The sequence below is a fragment of the Lissotriton helveticus genome, chromosome 7 (assembly GCF_964261635.1).
Source record: "Lissotriton helveticus chromosome 7, aLisHel1.1, whole genome shotgun sequence".
Taxonomy (NCBI): domain Eukaryota; kingdom Metazoa; phylum Chordata; class Amphibia; order Caudata; family Salamandridae; genus Lissotriton; species Lissotriton helveticus.
Genome location: NC_136068.1, coordinates 1,932,835,821 through 1,932,850,154, shown reverse-complemented (window position 1 = coordinate 1,932,850,154; position 14,334 = coordinate 1,932,835,821). Strand labels below are relative to the sequence as shown.

Below are 14,334 nucleotides of genomic sequence, written 5' to 3'. Positions count from 1 at the left end.
CAACTGTAGAATCAGTTTACACAACAACTGACAAAGTGATACAGATATTCACACAGTTTAGTCACTATCCACTATATTTAGTGAGACATTATAAATTGGTCAAGTAAACAGTCAATTACACTGCTACTAAATCCTCCATCCAAATATTTATTTATATATATCCACTTATTCTTCAATGCAAATTGCTATATATATAATGCATATTTAAATAGCGAAGCAAACCACAATCAGTGATGTCATTTGAGATGTCATCAGTGATGTCACTGACCATGTCATGAATGATCTAATATGTGACATCATCAGCAGTGGATTGCGGGTGCGTGAAATATAGTTAGTACAACTAACTATATAGGAGCAATTTCAATGGTTTTGTATGAGTAAAATGTCCAGCTAACTATAACACCACTAAAACGTATAGTTTTTTGAGTGAATTTCAAAGGTTTTTTAAAAGCTAATTCCTAACTATATAACTCCTGAAACCTATGGTTTTTTTCACTTAATTTCAAAGGTTTTTTTAAATGCTAATTCCTAACTATATAATGCCTGAAACCTATGTTTTTTTCAGTGAATATATATATAGATATATTACCTAGAAGTGGTCATTCAATAGGTAGTTATAGTTAGGACTTAGTTTCCATAGGAAAAGCTTTTTTTGTTTTGCTAATAACTTTGACTCAGTTTGACGAATCTTCACGAATTTTTCAAAACTGGTTTTACATTCAAGCTGCTGTCGTTAAAGTTTTGGTTTGATTCGTCAAGCAGGGGCCAGAGAAAAAGGGGGGACCCAAAACGCATTTTCCCCTATGCAATTTCCCATAGGGATTTTAGACACGACTTCAGCGCCAACCACTGGATGGAATTGCACCAAAATTGTCAGGAAGCTAGATCTTGGTCCAGAAAGAGTGCTTTTTGTAAGTTGGTATCTGTTCAGAAGTTTTGGAGTTATTAAAGAAAAAAGATTTATGTATACCTAGAGACACAGATTCACTATGCCGTAATTGGCTGTCCCCAACCTGATAGGAAAGTTGCAGCTGCCACTTTATGGACTTGGCTCCCTGGGAGTAAATAACATGTAAAAAGGATAGAACGTGTCAGGGTAGAGGTGCCCTGACCCTATGGGACAGGGTGGAGGGGTTTGTGAGGGACCCCTCATGGGCAAGAAATTGTGGAAAATGTTTCTTTGCATATGCGGAGAGCCTCCCATTCACCGCAGCATTCGGCACGGACCCTCCCGTGTGACTTCACAGCAGATCCAGACCCCAAATGAAAAAACACAAACACCCATTCACATATCCATGCAGCCAGCCAAACACCCATTAAGAGATCCAGATAACCACTCATACACCCATTCACAGACCCATACAGACACTCACACACATCAACATACACACTTATACAGCCAATCACTAACCCATTCACAGACCCACACAAACACACACCCCATACAGCCAATTACACACCCACTCACATCCACAAAATCACTCATACAGCCACTCACAGACCCACATAGCCACTCACACACCCACACAGCCACTCACACACCCACACAACCACTCACACACCCATACAGCCACTCACACACCCACACAACCACTCACACACCCATACAGCCACTCACACACCCACTAACCAAACAACAAAAACACTCACAGACCCACAGCCACTAACACACCCACACAACCATTTACACACCCACTCACACCCATACAGCCACTCACTCAAACGCCCACTCACAGACCTACAAAACCACTCACACACCCGCTCACAGATCCACGCAGCCACTCACACACCCATACAGCCACTCACACACCCACTCACAGACCCACTGACCCACAAAACCACTCATACACCCACTCAAAGATCAACAAAGCCACCCAAGCATGTGCCCTCCTCCCCCTAAAATGCTTCTGGCCCCAGGGTATGAGGTCTTCAGGTTCAAAAATGGCCCGGGGAGGTGGCCCACGGATTGGCTGCCTTTGAGGTGTTGGCCACAGGTCCTGGTCATGCGCAGCACGGGAGTGGCTGCATGATGGGGGTAACTGAAGGCTGTGCGCGGTGGCAGTTAGATTAGATTTTGTTAATAAAATATTACTTTATGTTAAAAAAAACCTAGAAATTCACCAGAAAAACACAGGTTACTGGGTCGTTATAGTTAGGAAATAGCATTAAAAATGAAAAAAACTGTAGAAATTCACTGAAAAAACAAAGATTTCAGGGACGTTATAGTTAGGCAAAAGAATTTAAAAAAAATAGAAATTCACACAAAAAACAAAGGTTATATAGACATTATAGTTAGGTTCAGATTTTACACATATAATAGAAATTCAGCAGTTATAGTTATGTCAAGAAACTATAACTCGTGCCCTAAGGTAACTGTTCCTCGCGCCTTCACTATGCACTGCTAATTACCACACATATTACATCCGTCATGACATTTTCTATGATATCATTGATAATATCACTGCAACATTTGTAATAACAATATTGGTCAGAAAACTGTACATTGCAGGGGCCCGAGTTATATTAGAGCACAAGTTAGAGTTATCGTTTTTTATGTATGTAAAATCTGGACCTAAATAAAACTTTCCTGTAACCTTTGTTTTTTTATATATATATATATATATATATATATATATATATATATATATATATATATATATATAAATAAATAATCTCTCACACACACCTGCAAGTAAATGTGTAAGAACATTATGCAATAAGATTATTTCACAAATGCATCATTTTTGTCTGTGGTTTAAATTTAATTTTTTGGGGTCTTATTTTTCTGCTTATTTTACCAATTAGGTGCAAACTAGTACAAACTATAAAAAACTAGTGAGAAAAGCATTATTAATTGTTTTATGCAAATATCAAAAAAGGTGTACGTTTGTGGGTTAAAATGCCTGTAAATTAAATGTGTTTTAGTGTTAAATGGTATATATAATTATTAATTCATTATTTTACTATTTTAAAATTGCATTATGATTTACAAAAAAAAATAGGATGTTTAAACTTGTATTAAAATGTAAAAATAATTTCAATTCATAACTTTAAATTTACTAAATATTAAATAAACATAACAATTTTAATGCAGTTGGGATTCTGTTGAAATTATTGTTTAAAATGATTAATACATTAAATGTATATATTTAAATTAATTCATTATTCAATCCACATTGAATATGATAAGATAATGTATTTTAATATTTTATTGTATAAGTTCTAGGCGAATAGTTAATATGTTAAAATAATTTAAATTTCTAATAAACATTAACATATTTGAAATATTTTAAAACAAAAAAGAATAGTAAAATGCTATATTTTCCCAGTACTTTCATAAAGTGAAGTCTTTACCATGATGGCTTCGTTCACCGCCTACATTTAAAGTCATTAGAATTAACTGTATACTCATTAATCCAGTTGTAAGAGGCTTTGCCCCCTGATTTGAGGGGGTAGAGACATGTAAGTCTGCACTTTGGTGTAAATCTTCACTTATGAAAGATGAATAGCAAAGAAGTGTAAGCTTACCCCTAGGTGTAGTTGTAAATATACATGTGCATATTAAACTTTGTGAATAGGTCCTTAGGAATCTTTTACTACATGCTTATTGACATGCACCCTGATGTTGAATCTCTTTGGGGTGTTTTACTAAGTTTATATCTCTACAAATATTTCTGAGAGAGTGACTACCAAAATCAGGCGGTGTAAGGGCATACAATTAAAATTGACGCTAATGATAAAAGTGAAGTAATGTTATGTGATATTAAAGTATAATTTTTATGTCTTTGACCAACAGATAATACTAACTTTGATGAATTATTCACTGTAAATCAAGAGGAACAGCTGTATTTGGGGAACTTTCATGGCCAAGAAAGAAGTGGTTATTTCAGTGCTTGTGATGATGGTAAGTGCTGCCCGTGCTATTCCAATTCAAAGAGCGTCAGAAACACTTGTCGCAGTCTAGCGTTTCCTGGAGTGTGTGGATTCCAGTGATGTTATTCTAGTGTTCTCCTGTCTCTTGGAAATCAGTATTTATACATCCTGACCTGAGTGTCAATGAAACACATTGCTTTTACAACAGTGGATATTTCTTTTAAAGCTGAAATGTAACAAGACATATGAATACTGTACCTGTGTGTTTGGATCTTACAATCTGTCACACTGTTGCGCGCTCACATTTTCTTTGCCCCTCACACTCTCACTTTGTCTTAAGACTCTGGCTGGTGTAGAGGGTAATGAATGCCTTTGTTATGTTCAAATAATGATTACGCATCCGCTTAGTGGTACATTTAGAGGTCCTTCACAGAATCCCTCCTAAATAGTATACATTGTGGAGGGGCTGCACTAGAGTCATGGGTACCAACACGCGTGCCACAGGTACCTGTAACTCCCAAGTTCATGAAATTACTAAAGCATTGTATATTTGCTTTGGATATTCACTTGTCAGCAAGGACTCTTTAGCTTGACCTTTTTGCTAATCAGAAGCAAAATAAAACAGAGACCATGCTTTCTTGCTGTTGCCTTCTTTAAATAGACACACTGTGTTGACCTCATCAGGAAGAAATAAAATGACATTTTCTTTCCCTCACTTTTTATTGAATGACATTTAGTATTGTTTAAAAAAGGCCAGCACCTCAGTTGGACACACCCATCATCCTGCTGTGGGGGAGTGTAAACAATTCATTGTTTATCTGTTTGCACCCAGGAGGGTCATTTCCCTTTCAGTTGGGTTTTACTGGAGTTTATAGGTTTACAATTATCCAGAGTTTCACAACGACTGACCCTGGGTAATTCCTCTATAAATTCAGAACATCGTCTTTGAAAGTTCACTGTAGCTTCATTGGTTAAGAAAAGTGTGAATTACTGCAGCTTTTGATACCCTGTACAAGTCCAAATTAGAAATACAACAATGGTTTTTTACTTTTGTTTTGGGACAGCACTTGGACTTTCTAGGGACACAGTCTTATTAGAAGAGATCATGACATGCTCATTTATGGCACCATTTATCTTTGTATTTAAATTGTCAGCCTGGTATTTGGTCTAATTACACAAGTGAATGTGTCTTTATCCTGAAATGTACTGAGTTATCTCTATACGTTATGAAGCTTCTCAAGAAATTATTTTATAGTTCTCATACATATGAAAATGTATGTGATTATACCGTTTTAAAACGTAGGTTCCCTCTTCTGAAGAACGTTGTTGATTTGAAATGTTAATAATGAAATAATTAAACGTGTCACTGTTATGCTTTCGATACACCTATCTGTTGTTAATTGATCTTATTCTGTACAATTTCAATATTTAAATGCAGTTGTTTGTGTGAAGAAAGTCGAAGAACCAACGTTGATTTTTAATGATCATCTTGATGCAGAGGTTGGAAAAAGCAGCTCTGGCCCCTCCGAAGGTAAGTACCAGGGGATTTTAATGTCTTCCTTTGGGACTGTGTGGGGAAGTACTCCAAACCTGTGAGCTAATCCTGACCCGTACTCAATGCATCCCTGACGCGGCTCAGTTTATGAACTCTTCTCGGAATGTGACAGATCCTTTTTGAGTTGGTCCCCTTTGTGGAGTGAGAGAGCAAGGGGTCTACTACTTCTAACAGTGAAGCAAGTCCATTTGCTCCATACATGACATTTGATTGACATTTGTATATAATACCCCTTCTTGTGCAATGCATATTCATGTATGTTGTGCTATTATACGTATGTTTTTCTACTATAGATCCTGACGTGGTTTTACTTTGTATAAAAGAGGAGGAAGAGGCAGATTCCTTGGAATATAACAACATTAACAGATTGAAAGGTAGCAGCTGTTCTGTGGGTGAGTTCACGGTTTCTCACGTTTTAAAATCATGTAATGAGAAGACCCCTTTCCACACACATGGGAACACACGTAAGGTGTGAAATCAATAAGGACTAGCCTATTTGTAAATTTACATAGACTCAAGACTGTAAGACAGGGTACAAACCCTTTTGTTTGTTCATGAGGCCCTCACCCACCAACCTGGTTGGTGGCATGCTTCATCATCGGGCCCACCCAGTGACACCGAGTGTGTCCCGGGTGTGCTTCGACGCCTGAATACAGCAGAGCACGTATGTTTCTGAGTGTGCAGTGTAGTGACGTGAAGGTGAAAGTTTAAAAGCTATACAGGGATCCCAGTACCCGAGGGTAAATTATATTTTAATAACAAAAGGGTTTGTACCCTGTCTTACAGTCTTGAGTCTATGTAAATTCACAAATAGGCTAGTCCTTATTGATTTCACATATAAAACCCTGGGGATACGGGCTAGCTACCTAGTCCTCTCTCTCCTTTGATAGTGACAAACACACGTAAGGTGTCACCGGCCTCAGGGATTTTGTGTCATGGAGGACATAAGTATAATTACCGCTGAGCCTGTAACCAGGCGAGGTCGCCCCCACACACCCCTGCTACTGCCTCCATCAGCCCTCTGGTGCCCTTGGTGCCCCTGCTGCCTTTGTTTAAGCTGCCTTAGTCTTACATTTATTTTACTTGTTTTTACTAGTTTTTTTCCCGTTATTTCTCGTTTTTTTCTCGTTATTTTTCTCACTCTACGTTTTTCCTCCTCCTTCTCTCTTGTCATCTGCTGCCCTTGGTGCCCTCTGCTGCCTTCATTTCTGCTGCCCTAGTTTGTTTTCACTCATTTGTCCCACAGGGCGACCCAGCCGCCGCTGAGCTGCCCTCTGCCCTCCTTTCCCGCCGCTGCCTCCCTGCGGCCCCGCCCCACTCCTGCCCATTCGCCGCCCCGCTCCCGCCACCCAGCTGCTCCTCCCTCCCGGCTCCTTCTTATGTCGCCCCCACGCACGCGCAGCGTTGACGCGCAGCGGGCGCGCCGATTGTGCCCCAAAGGCAAGCCCGTCTGCGCCCGTCCGCGCCTGGACCGCGCCCAGCGCCAGGACCCCTGGCCCCCGCCGCTGCAAGACGACCCGACGGACCTACGATGCCGCCAGCTTCAACGCACTCAACGCCGGACGGAACCCCGCCTGCTACCGAACCACCCCGAAACGCACCCACGGACCCTTCACCTGCAAAAGCTGCAAGTTCACCTGCCTCCGAACCTGCACCGCACCCGCCAAGCCAAACACCAGCAGCAACCACCTGAAGTGCATCCTACTCAACACCCGCTCCGTCCACAGACACGCCGTGGAACTCTGGGACCTCCTCGACGCATCATCACCCGACATCGCCTTCCTCACGGAAACCTGGATGAACGTCTCCTCAGCCCCCGACATCGCCATCGCCATCCCTGACGGGTACAAGATCATCAGGAGGGATCACATCAACCAGACCGGAGGAGGCATCGCCATCGTGACCTCCACAGGGCTTGGTCGCCCCACTCACTGCTGCCGCTCCTGCCTGCCTTTGCCGCCTCCTGCCTTCAGATTCCTTCACTCGCTGCCCGCTGCTCCTGGGAATTTCCCGCTGCTCCTGGGAATTTCCCGCTGCCCGCTGCTTCTTGGAATTTCCCGCCGCTGCCTCCCTGCGGCCCCGCCCCCCTGTGATTCCATTTGCCGCCCCGCTCCCGCCACCCAGCTGCTCCTCCCTCCCGGCTCCTTACTTAAGGGGACCGTAGGGGACCACAGAGTGTGACCGCTCAGCCCTCCACAGGGCTTGGTCGCCCCACTCACTGCTGCCGCTCCTGCCTGCCTTTGCCGCCTCCTGCCTGCAGATTCCTTCGCTCGCTGCCCGCTGCTCCTGGGAATTTCCCGCTGCTCCTGGGAATTTCCCACTGCCCGCTCCTTCTTGGAATTTCCCGCCGCTGCCTCCCTGCGGCCCGCCCCCCTGTGATTCCATTTGCCGCCCCGCTCCCGCCACCCAGCTGCTCCTCCCTCCCGGCTCCTTACTTAAGGGGACCCTAGGGGACCACAGAGTGTGACCGCTCAGCCCTCCACAGGGCTTGGTCGCCCCACTCACTGCTGCCGCTCCTGCCTGCCTTTGCCGCCTCCTGCCTGCAGATTCCTTCGCTCGCTGCCCGCTGCTCCTGGGAATTTCCCGCTGCTCCTGGGAATTTCCCGCTGCCCGCTGCTTCTTGGAATTTCCCGTCGCTGCCTCGCTGCGGCCCCACCCCCCTGTAATTCCATTCGCCGCCCCGCTCCCGCCACCTAGCTGCTCCTCCCTCCCGGCTCCTTACTTAAGGGGACCGTAGGGGACCACAGAGTGTGACCGCTCAGCCCTCCACAGGGCTTGGTCGCCCCACTCACTGCTGCCGCTCCTGCCTGCCTTTGCCGCCTCCTGCCTGCAAATTCCTTCGCTTGCTGCCCGCTGCTCCTGGGAATTTCCCAGCTGCTCCTGGGAATTTCCTGCTGCCCGCTGCTTCTTGGAATTTCCCGCCGCTGCCTCCCTGCGGCCCCGCCCCCCTGTGATTCCATTCGCCGCCCCGCTCCCGCCACCCAGCTGCTCCTCCCTCCCGGCTCCTTACTTATGACGCCCCCAGAGCGACCGCGCAGCGGACGCGTGCAGCGGGAGCACCGATTGAGCGCCGAAGGTGCGCCAAAGGTAAGCCCGTCTGCGCCCGTCCGCGCCTGGACCGCGCCCAGCGCCAGGACCCCTGGCCCTCCCCGCCGAGGCAAGACGACCCGACTGACCTACGACGCCGCCACTCTCAACGCACTCAATGCCGGACGGACCCACGCCTGCTGCCGAGCCACCCCGAGACGCACCCACGGACCCTTCACCTGCTGCACCTGCAAGTTCACCTGCCTCCGAACCTGCCCCGCACCCGCCAAGACAAACACCAGCAGCAACCACCTCAAGTGCATCCTGATCAACACCCGCTCCATCCACAGACACGCCGTGGAACTCTGGAACCTCCTCGACGCTACATCACCGGATGTCGCCTTCCTCACGGAAACCTGGATGAACGCCTCCTCTGCACCCGACATCGCCATCCCGGACGGGTACAAGATCATCAGGAGGGACCACATCAACCAGACCGGAGGTGGCATCGCCATCGTCCACAGGAACACCATCCGCATCACGACTGATGCCAACGACTCCTTCGCCGCAGCCGAACATCTCCACTTCCAGATTCACACCGACCCTAAGACGACCCTCAGAGGCACCCTCGTCTACAGACCCCCGGGACCACGCACACAATTCAGCGAAGACATCACAGACTTCATCAGCCCGCACGCCCTCCCCTCCACTGACTACATCCTCCTCGGGGACCTCAACTTCCACCTGGAGAACAACAAGGACCGCAACACCACCGCCCTGCTGGAAAACCTCGCCAACCTCGGACTCAAGCAACTGGTCAACACCCCCACCCACTACGCCGGCCACACGCTTGATCCCGTCTTCTCTTCCAGTAAGTACATCACCTTCAGCCACGCCACCGGACTCCACTGGACCGACCACAGCTGCGTCCACTTCAGCTTCAAAAGATCCACGACCCACCACCTCCCGCAACAGGTACCTCACAGGAATTGGAGCAAGATCACCGCAGACCAGCTCACCACCTCCCTCAGCCAGAGCCCACCCGCCAACACAACCGACCCCAACGAAGCAGCCCGCAACTTCACACAGTGGCTGACCGCCTGCGCCGACGGCCTCGCGCCACTAAAGAACCCTCCCAGCAGACCCAGAAGCAAGAAGGCATCCTGGTTCACCGACGACCTCAAGGACTCCAAGAAGACCTGCCGCACCCTCGAGAAAGCCTGGCTCCTCGACCGGACCACCGACAACATGACCGCCCTCAAACACGCTACCCGCAAGCACCACCAGCTCATCCACACCACCAAGAAGAAATCCCTGATGGAACGACTGGACAACAACGCCCACGACAGCAAAGAGCTCTTCACTATCGTCAAGGAGTTCTCCAACCCCAGCACTGGCACCAACGACATCACTCCGTCACAAGACCTCTGCGACTCCCTCGCCTCGTTCTTCCACCGCAAGATCGCCGACATCCACAACAGCTTCGGCGCCCCACCCACGCACCCAACCGTCGAACCAACGCCCCCCACCGCCACCCTTCGCACCTGGACCACGGTGACCACCGAAGACACAGCCCGCACGATGAACACCATCCACTCCGGATCACCGACCGACCCCTGCCCACACCACGTCTTCAACAAGGCCGACTCCACCATCGCACCCCAACTCCGGAACATCATCAACGCCTCCTTCAACACCGCCACCTTCCCGGAGAGCTGGAAGCACGCCGAGATCAGCACCCTCCTGAAGAAACCTACAGCGGACCCCACCGATCTCAAAAACGTCCGCCCCATCTCGCTCCTCCCTTTTCCTGCTAAAGTCATCGAGAAGATCCTCAACAGACAGCTGACCGCCTTCCTTGAGACGAACGGATCCCTCGACCCCTCGCAGTCCGGCTTCAGAGCCAACCACAGCACCGAGACCGCCCTCATCGCAGCCACCGACGACATCCGGACCCTGCTCGACAAGGGGGAAACAGTGGCCCTCATCCTCCTGGACCTCTCCGCTGCGTTTGACACGGTCTGCCACCGCACCCTAGTCCCGCGCCTCAGCAACATCGGTATCCAAGAGAAGGCACTGGAGCGGATCATCTCGTTCCTCGCCGGAAGAACACAAAGAGTCCGCCTCCCCCCGTTTCGCTCCGAGGCCACCGAAGTCATCTGCGGCGTCCCGCAAGGATCTTCACTCAGCCCCACCATCTTCAACATCTACATGAAACCTCTCGCAGCCATCGCACGCCAGCACAACCTCAACATCATCTCTTACGCCGACAACACCCAGCTGATCCTCTCCCTCACCAGAGACCCCGACACTGCCAGAACCTGCCTACACGAAGGGATGAAAGACGTCGCCGAGTGGATGAAGGACAGCCGCCTGAAACTGAACTCGGACAAGACGGAAGTCCTCATCCTGGGATCTTCGCCCTCCGCCTGGGACGACTCCTGGTGGCCCCTGGGCACCGCACCCAAGCCAACCGACCACGCACGCAACCTGGGCTTCATCCTGGACCCCTCCCTCTCGATGACCAGACAAGTCAACGCCGTCTCCTCATCGTGCTTCAACACCCTGCGTATGCTTCGCAAGATCTTCCGCTGGATCCCGACCGAGACCAGGAAGACTGTCACCCAGGCACTCGTCACCAGCCGACTGGACTACGGAAACGCCCTCTACGCCGGAACCACAGCCAAGCTACAGAAAAGACTCCAGCGCATCCAGAACGCCTCCGCCCGACTCATCCTGGATGTGCCCCGACGCAGCCACATCTCCAGCCACCTGAGGAACCTGCACTGGCTCCCCGTCGACAAGAGGATCACGTTCCGGCTCCACACCCACGCACACAAGTCTCTCCATGACCTGGGCCCCAAGTACCTCAACGACCGCCTGACTTTCTACACGTCCACCCGCCAGCTACGGTCCACCAGCCTCGCCCTCGCAGCCGTACCACACATCCGAAGAGCCACCGCCGGAGGAAGATCCTTCTCTTACCTGGCTGCCAAGACTTGGAACTCCCTCCCCATCCACCTTCGGCTGACCCAGGACCATCTCGCCTTCAGGAAACAACTCAAGACCTGGCTGTTCGAGCAGTAGCATACCCCTCCCCCCAAGCGCCTTGAGACCCTCCCGGGTGAGTAGTGCGCTATACAAATGGCATGATTGATTGATTGATCGTCTACAAGAACACCATCCGCATCACGACCGACTCCGACGACACCTTCGCCACCGCGGAACACCTCCACTTCCAGATACACACCGACCCCAAGACCACCCTCAGAGGCACCCTCATCTACAGACCCCCGGGACCACGCACACAATTCAGCGAAGACATCGCCGACTTCATCAGCCTACACGCCCTCCCCTCCGCCGACTACATCCTCCTAGGAGACCTCAACTTCCACCTGGAGAACAACAAGGACCGCAACACCGCCGCCCTGCTGGAAAACCTCGCCAACCTCGGACTCAAGCAACTGGTGAACACCCCCACCCACTACGCCGGCCACACGCTTGATCCCGTCTTCTCCTCCAGCAAGTACAGCACCTTCAGCCACGCCACCGGACTCCACTGGACCGACCACAGCTGCGTCCACTTCAGCTTCAAAAGAACCACGACCCACCACCACCCGCAACAGGTACCTCACAGGAGCTGGAGCAAGATCACCGCCGACCAGCTCACCACCTCCCTCAGCCAGAGCCCACCCGCCAGCACAACGGACCCCAACGAAGCAGCCCGCAATTTCACACAGTGGCTGACCGCCTGCGCCGACGACCTCGCACCACTGAAGAACCCTCCCAGCAGACCGAGAAGCAAGAAGGCCTCCTGGTTCACCGACGAACTCAAGGACTCCAAGAAGAACTGCCGCACCCTCGAAAAAGCCTGGCTCCTCGACCAGACCACAGACTACATGACCGCCCTCAAACAAGCCACCCGCAAGCACCACCAGCTCATCCGCACCACCAAGAAGAAATCACTAAAGGATCGACTGGACAACAACGCCCACGACAGCGAGGAACTCTTCAGCATCGTCAAGGAGTTCTCCAACCCCAGCACCGGCAACAACGACATCACTCCCTCACAAGATCTCTGCGACTCTCTCGCCTCGTTTTTCCACCGCAAGATTGCCGACATCCACAACAGTTTCGGCGCACCACCCACGCACCCAACCGTCAAACCAAGGCCCCCACCACCACCCTGCACACCTGGACCACAGTGACCACCGAAGACACAGCCCGCACGATGAACACCATCCACTCCGGATCACCCACCGACCCGTGCCCCCACCACGTCTTCAACAAGGCCGACTCCACCATCGCACCCCAACTCCGGAACATCATCAACTCCTCCTTCAACACCGCCACCTTCCCGGAGTGCTGGAAGCATGCCGAGCTCAGCGCCCTACTGAAGAAACCAACAGCCGACCCCACCGACCTCAAGAACTTCCGCCCCATCTCGCTCCTCCCTTTTCCTGCTAAAGTCATCGAGAAGATCGTCAACAGACAGCTGGCCTCCTTCCTCGAGACGAACGGATCCCTCGACCCCTCGCAGTCCGGTTTCAGAGCCAACCACAGCACCGAAACCGCCCTCATCGCTGCCACTGACGACATCCGAGCCCTGCTCGACAACGGGGAAACAGCGGCACTCATCCTCCTGGACCTCTCTGCAGCGTTCGACACTGTTTGCCACCGCACCCTAGTTCAACGCCTCAGCAACATCGGCATCCAGGAGAAGGCACTGGAGTGGATCGTCTCGTTCCTCGCCGGAAGAACAGAGAGTTCGCCTCCCCCCGTTTCGATCCGAGGCCACTGAAGTCATCTGCGGCGTACCACAAGGATCATCACTCAGCCCCACCCTCTTCAACGTCTACATGAGACCTCTGGCAGCCATCGCACGCCAACACAACCTCAACATCATCTCCTACGCCGACGATACCCAGCTGATCCTCTCCCTCACCAGGGACCCCGACACTGCCAGAACCAGCCTACACGAAGGGATGAAAGACGTCGCCGAATGGATGAAGACCAGCCGCCTGAAACTGAACTCAGACAAGACGGAAGTCCTCATCCTGGGACCATCACCCTCCGCCTGGGACGACTCCTGGTGGCCCCCCGCCCTGGTCACCGCTCCCAAACCAACAGACCACGCACGCAACCTGGGCTTCATCCTGGACTCCTCCCTCTCGATTACCAGACAAGTCAACGCCGTCTCATCATCTTGCTTCCACACCCTACGCATGCTCCGCAAGACCTTCCGATGGATCCCAACCGAAACCAGGAAGACGATCACCCAGGCACTCGTCACCAGCCGACTGGACTACGGAAACACCCTCTACGCCGGAACCACAGCCAAGCTACAGAGAAGACTCCAACGCATCCAGAACGCATCCGCCCGACTCATCCTGGACATCCCCCGACGCTGCCGCATCACCAGCCACCTGAGGGACCTGCACTGGCTTCCCGTCAACAAGAGGATCACGTGCAGGCTCCTCACTCACGCACACAAGTCTCTCCACGACCTGGGCCCCAAGTACCTCAACGACCGCCTGACCTTCTACACACCCACCCGCCAGCTACGATCGACCAGCCACGCCCTCGCCGCCGTTCCACGCATCCGAAGAGCCACCGCCGGAGGAAGATCCTTCTCCTACCTGGCAGCCAAAACATGGAACTCCCTCCCTATCCACCTTCGACTGACCCAGGACCATTTCGCCTTCAGAAGACAACTCAAGACCTGGCTGTTCGAACAGTAGCAGACCCCTTCCCCCAAGCGCCTTGAGACCCTCCCGGGTGAGTAGCGCGCTATACAAGTGGTATGATTGATTGATTGAATTATAGGGCTGCCCAGAATACATCTATCCATATGTGAGACAGTGTTCAGCTGTTGGGCA

At 50.6% G+C, this 14,334-nt stretch overlaps 2 protein-coding genes across 2 annotated transcripts in view; one reads left to right on the top strand and one right to left on the bottom strand.

Annotated features, from left to right (window-relative positions):
- The window catches only part of LOC144769988 (uncharacterized), a 240,104-nt gene that overhangs the window by 111,366 nt on the left and 114,404 nt on the right, over positions 1 to 14,334 (bottom strand). The gene's annotated exons all lie outside the window — the stretch shown is intronic.
- The window catches only part of LOC144770939 (zinc finger protein 181-like), an 89,983-nt gene that overhangs the window by 67,869 nt on the left and 7,780 nt on the right, over positions 1 to 14,334 (top strand). The window contains exons 4-6 of the mRNA XM_078655774.1: positions 3,797 to 3,904; positions 5,312 to 5,404; positions 5,722 to 5,820. Coding sequence (XP_078511900.1) covers positions 3,797 to 3,904; positions 5,312 to 5,404; positions 5,722 to 5,820 — 300 coding nt within the window. The remainder of the gene's footprint in view (positions 1 to 3,796; positions 3,905 to 5,311; positions 5,405 to 5,721; positions 5,821 to 14,334) is intronic.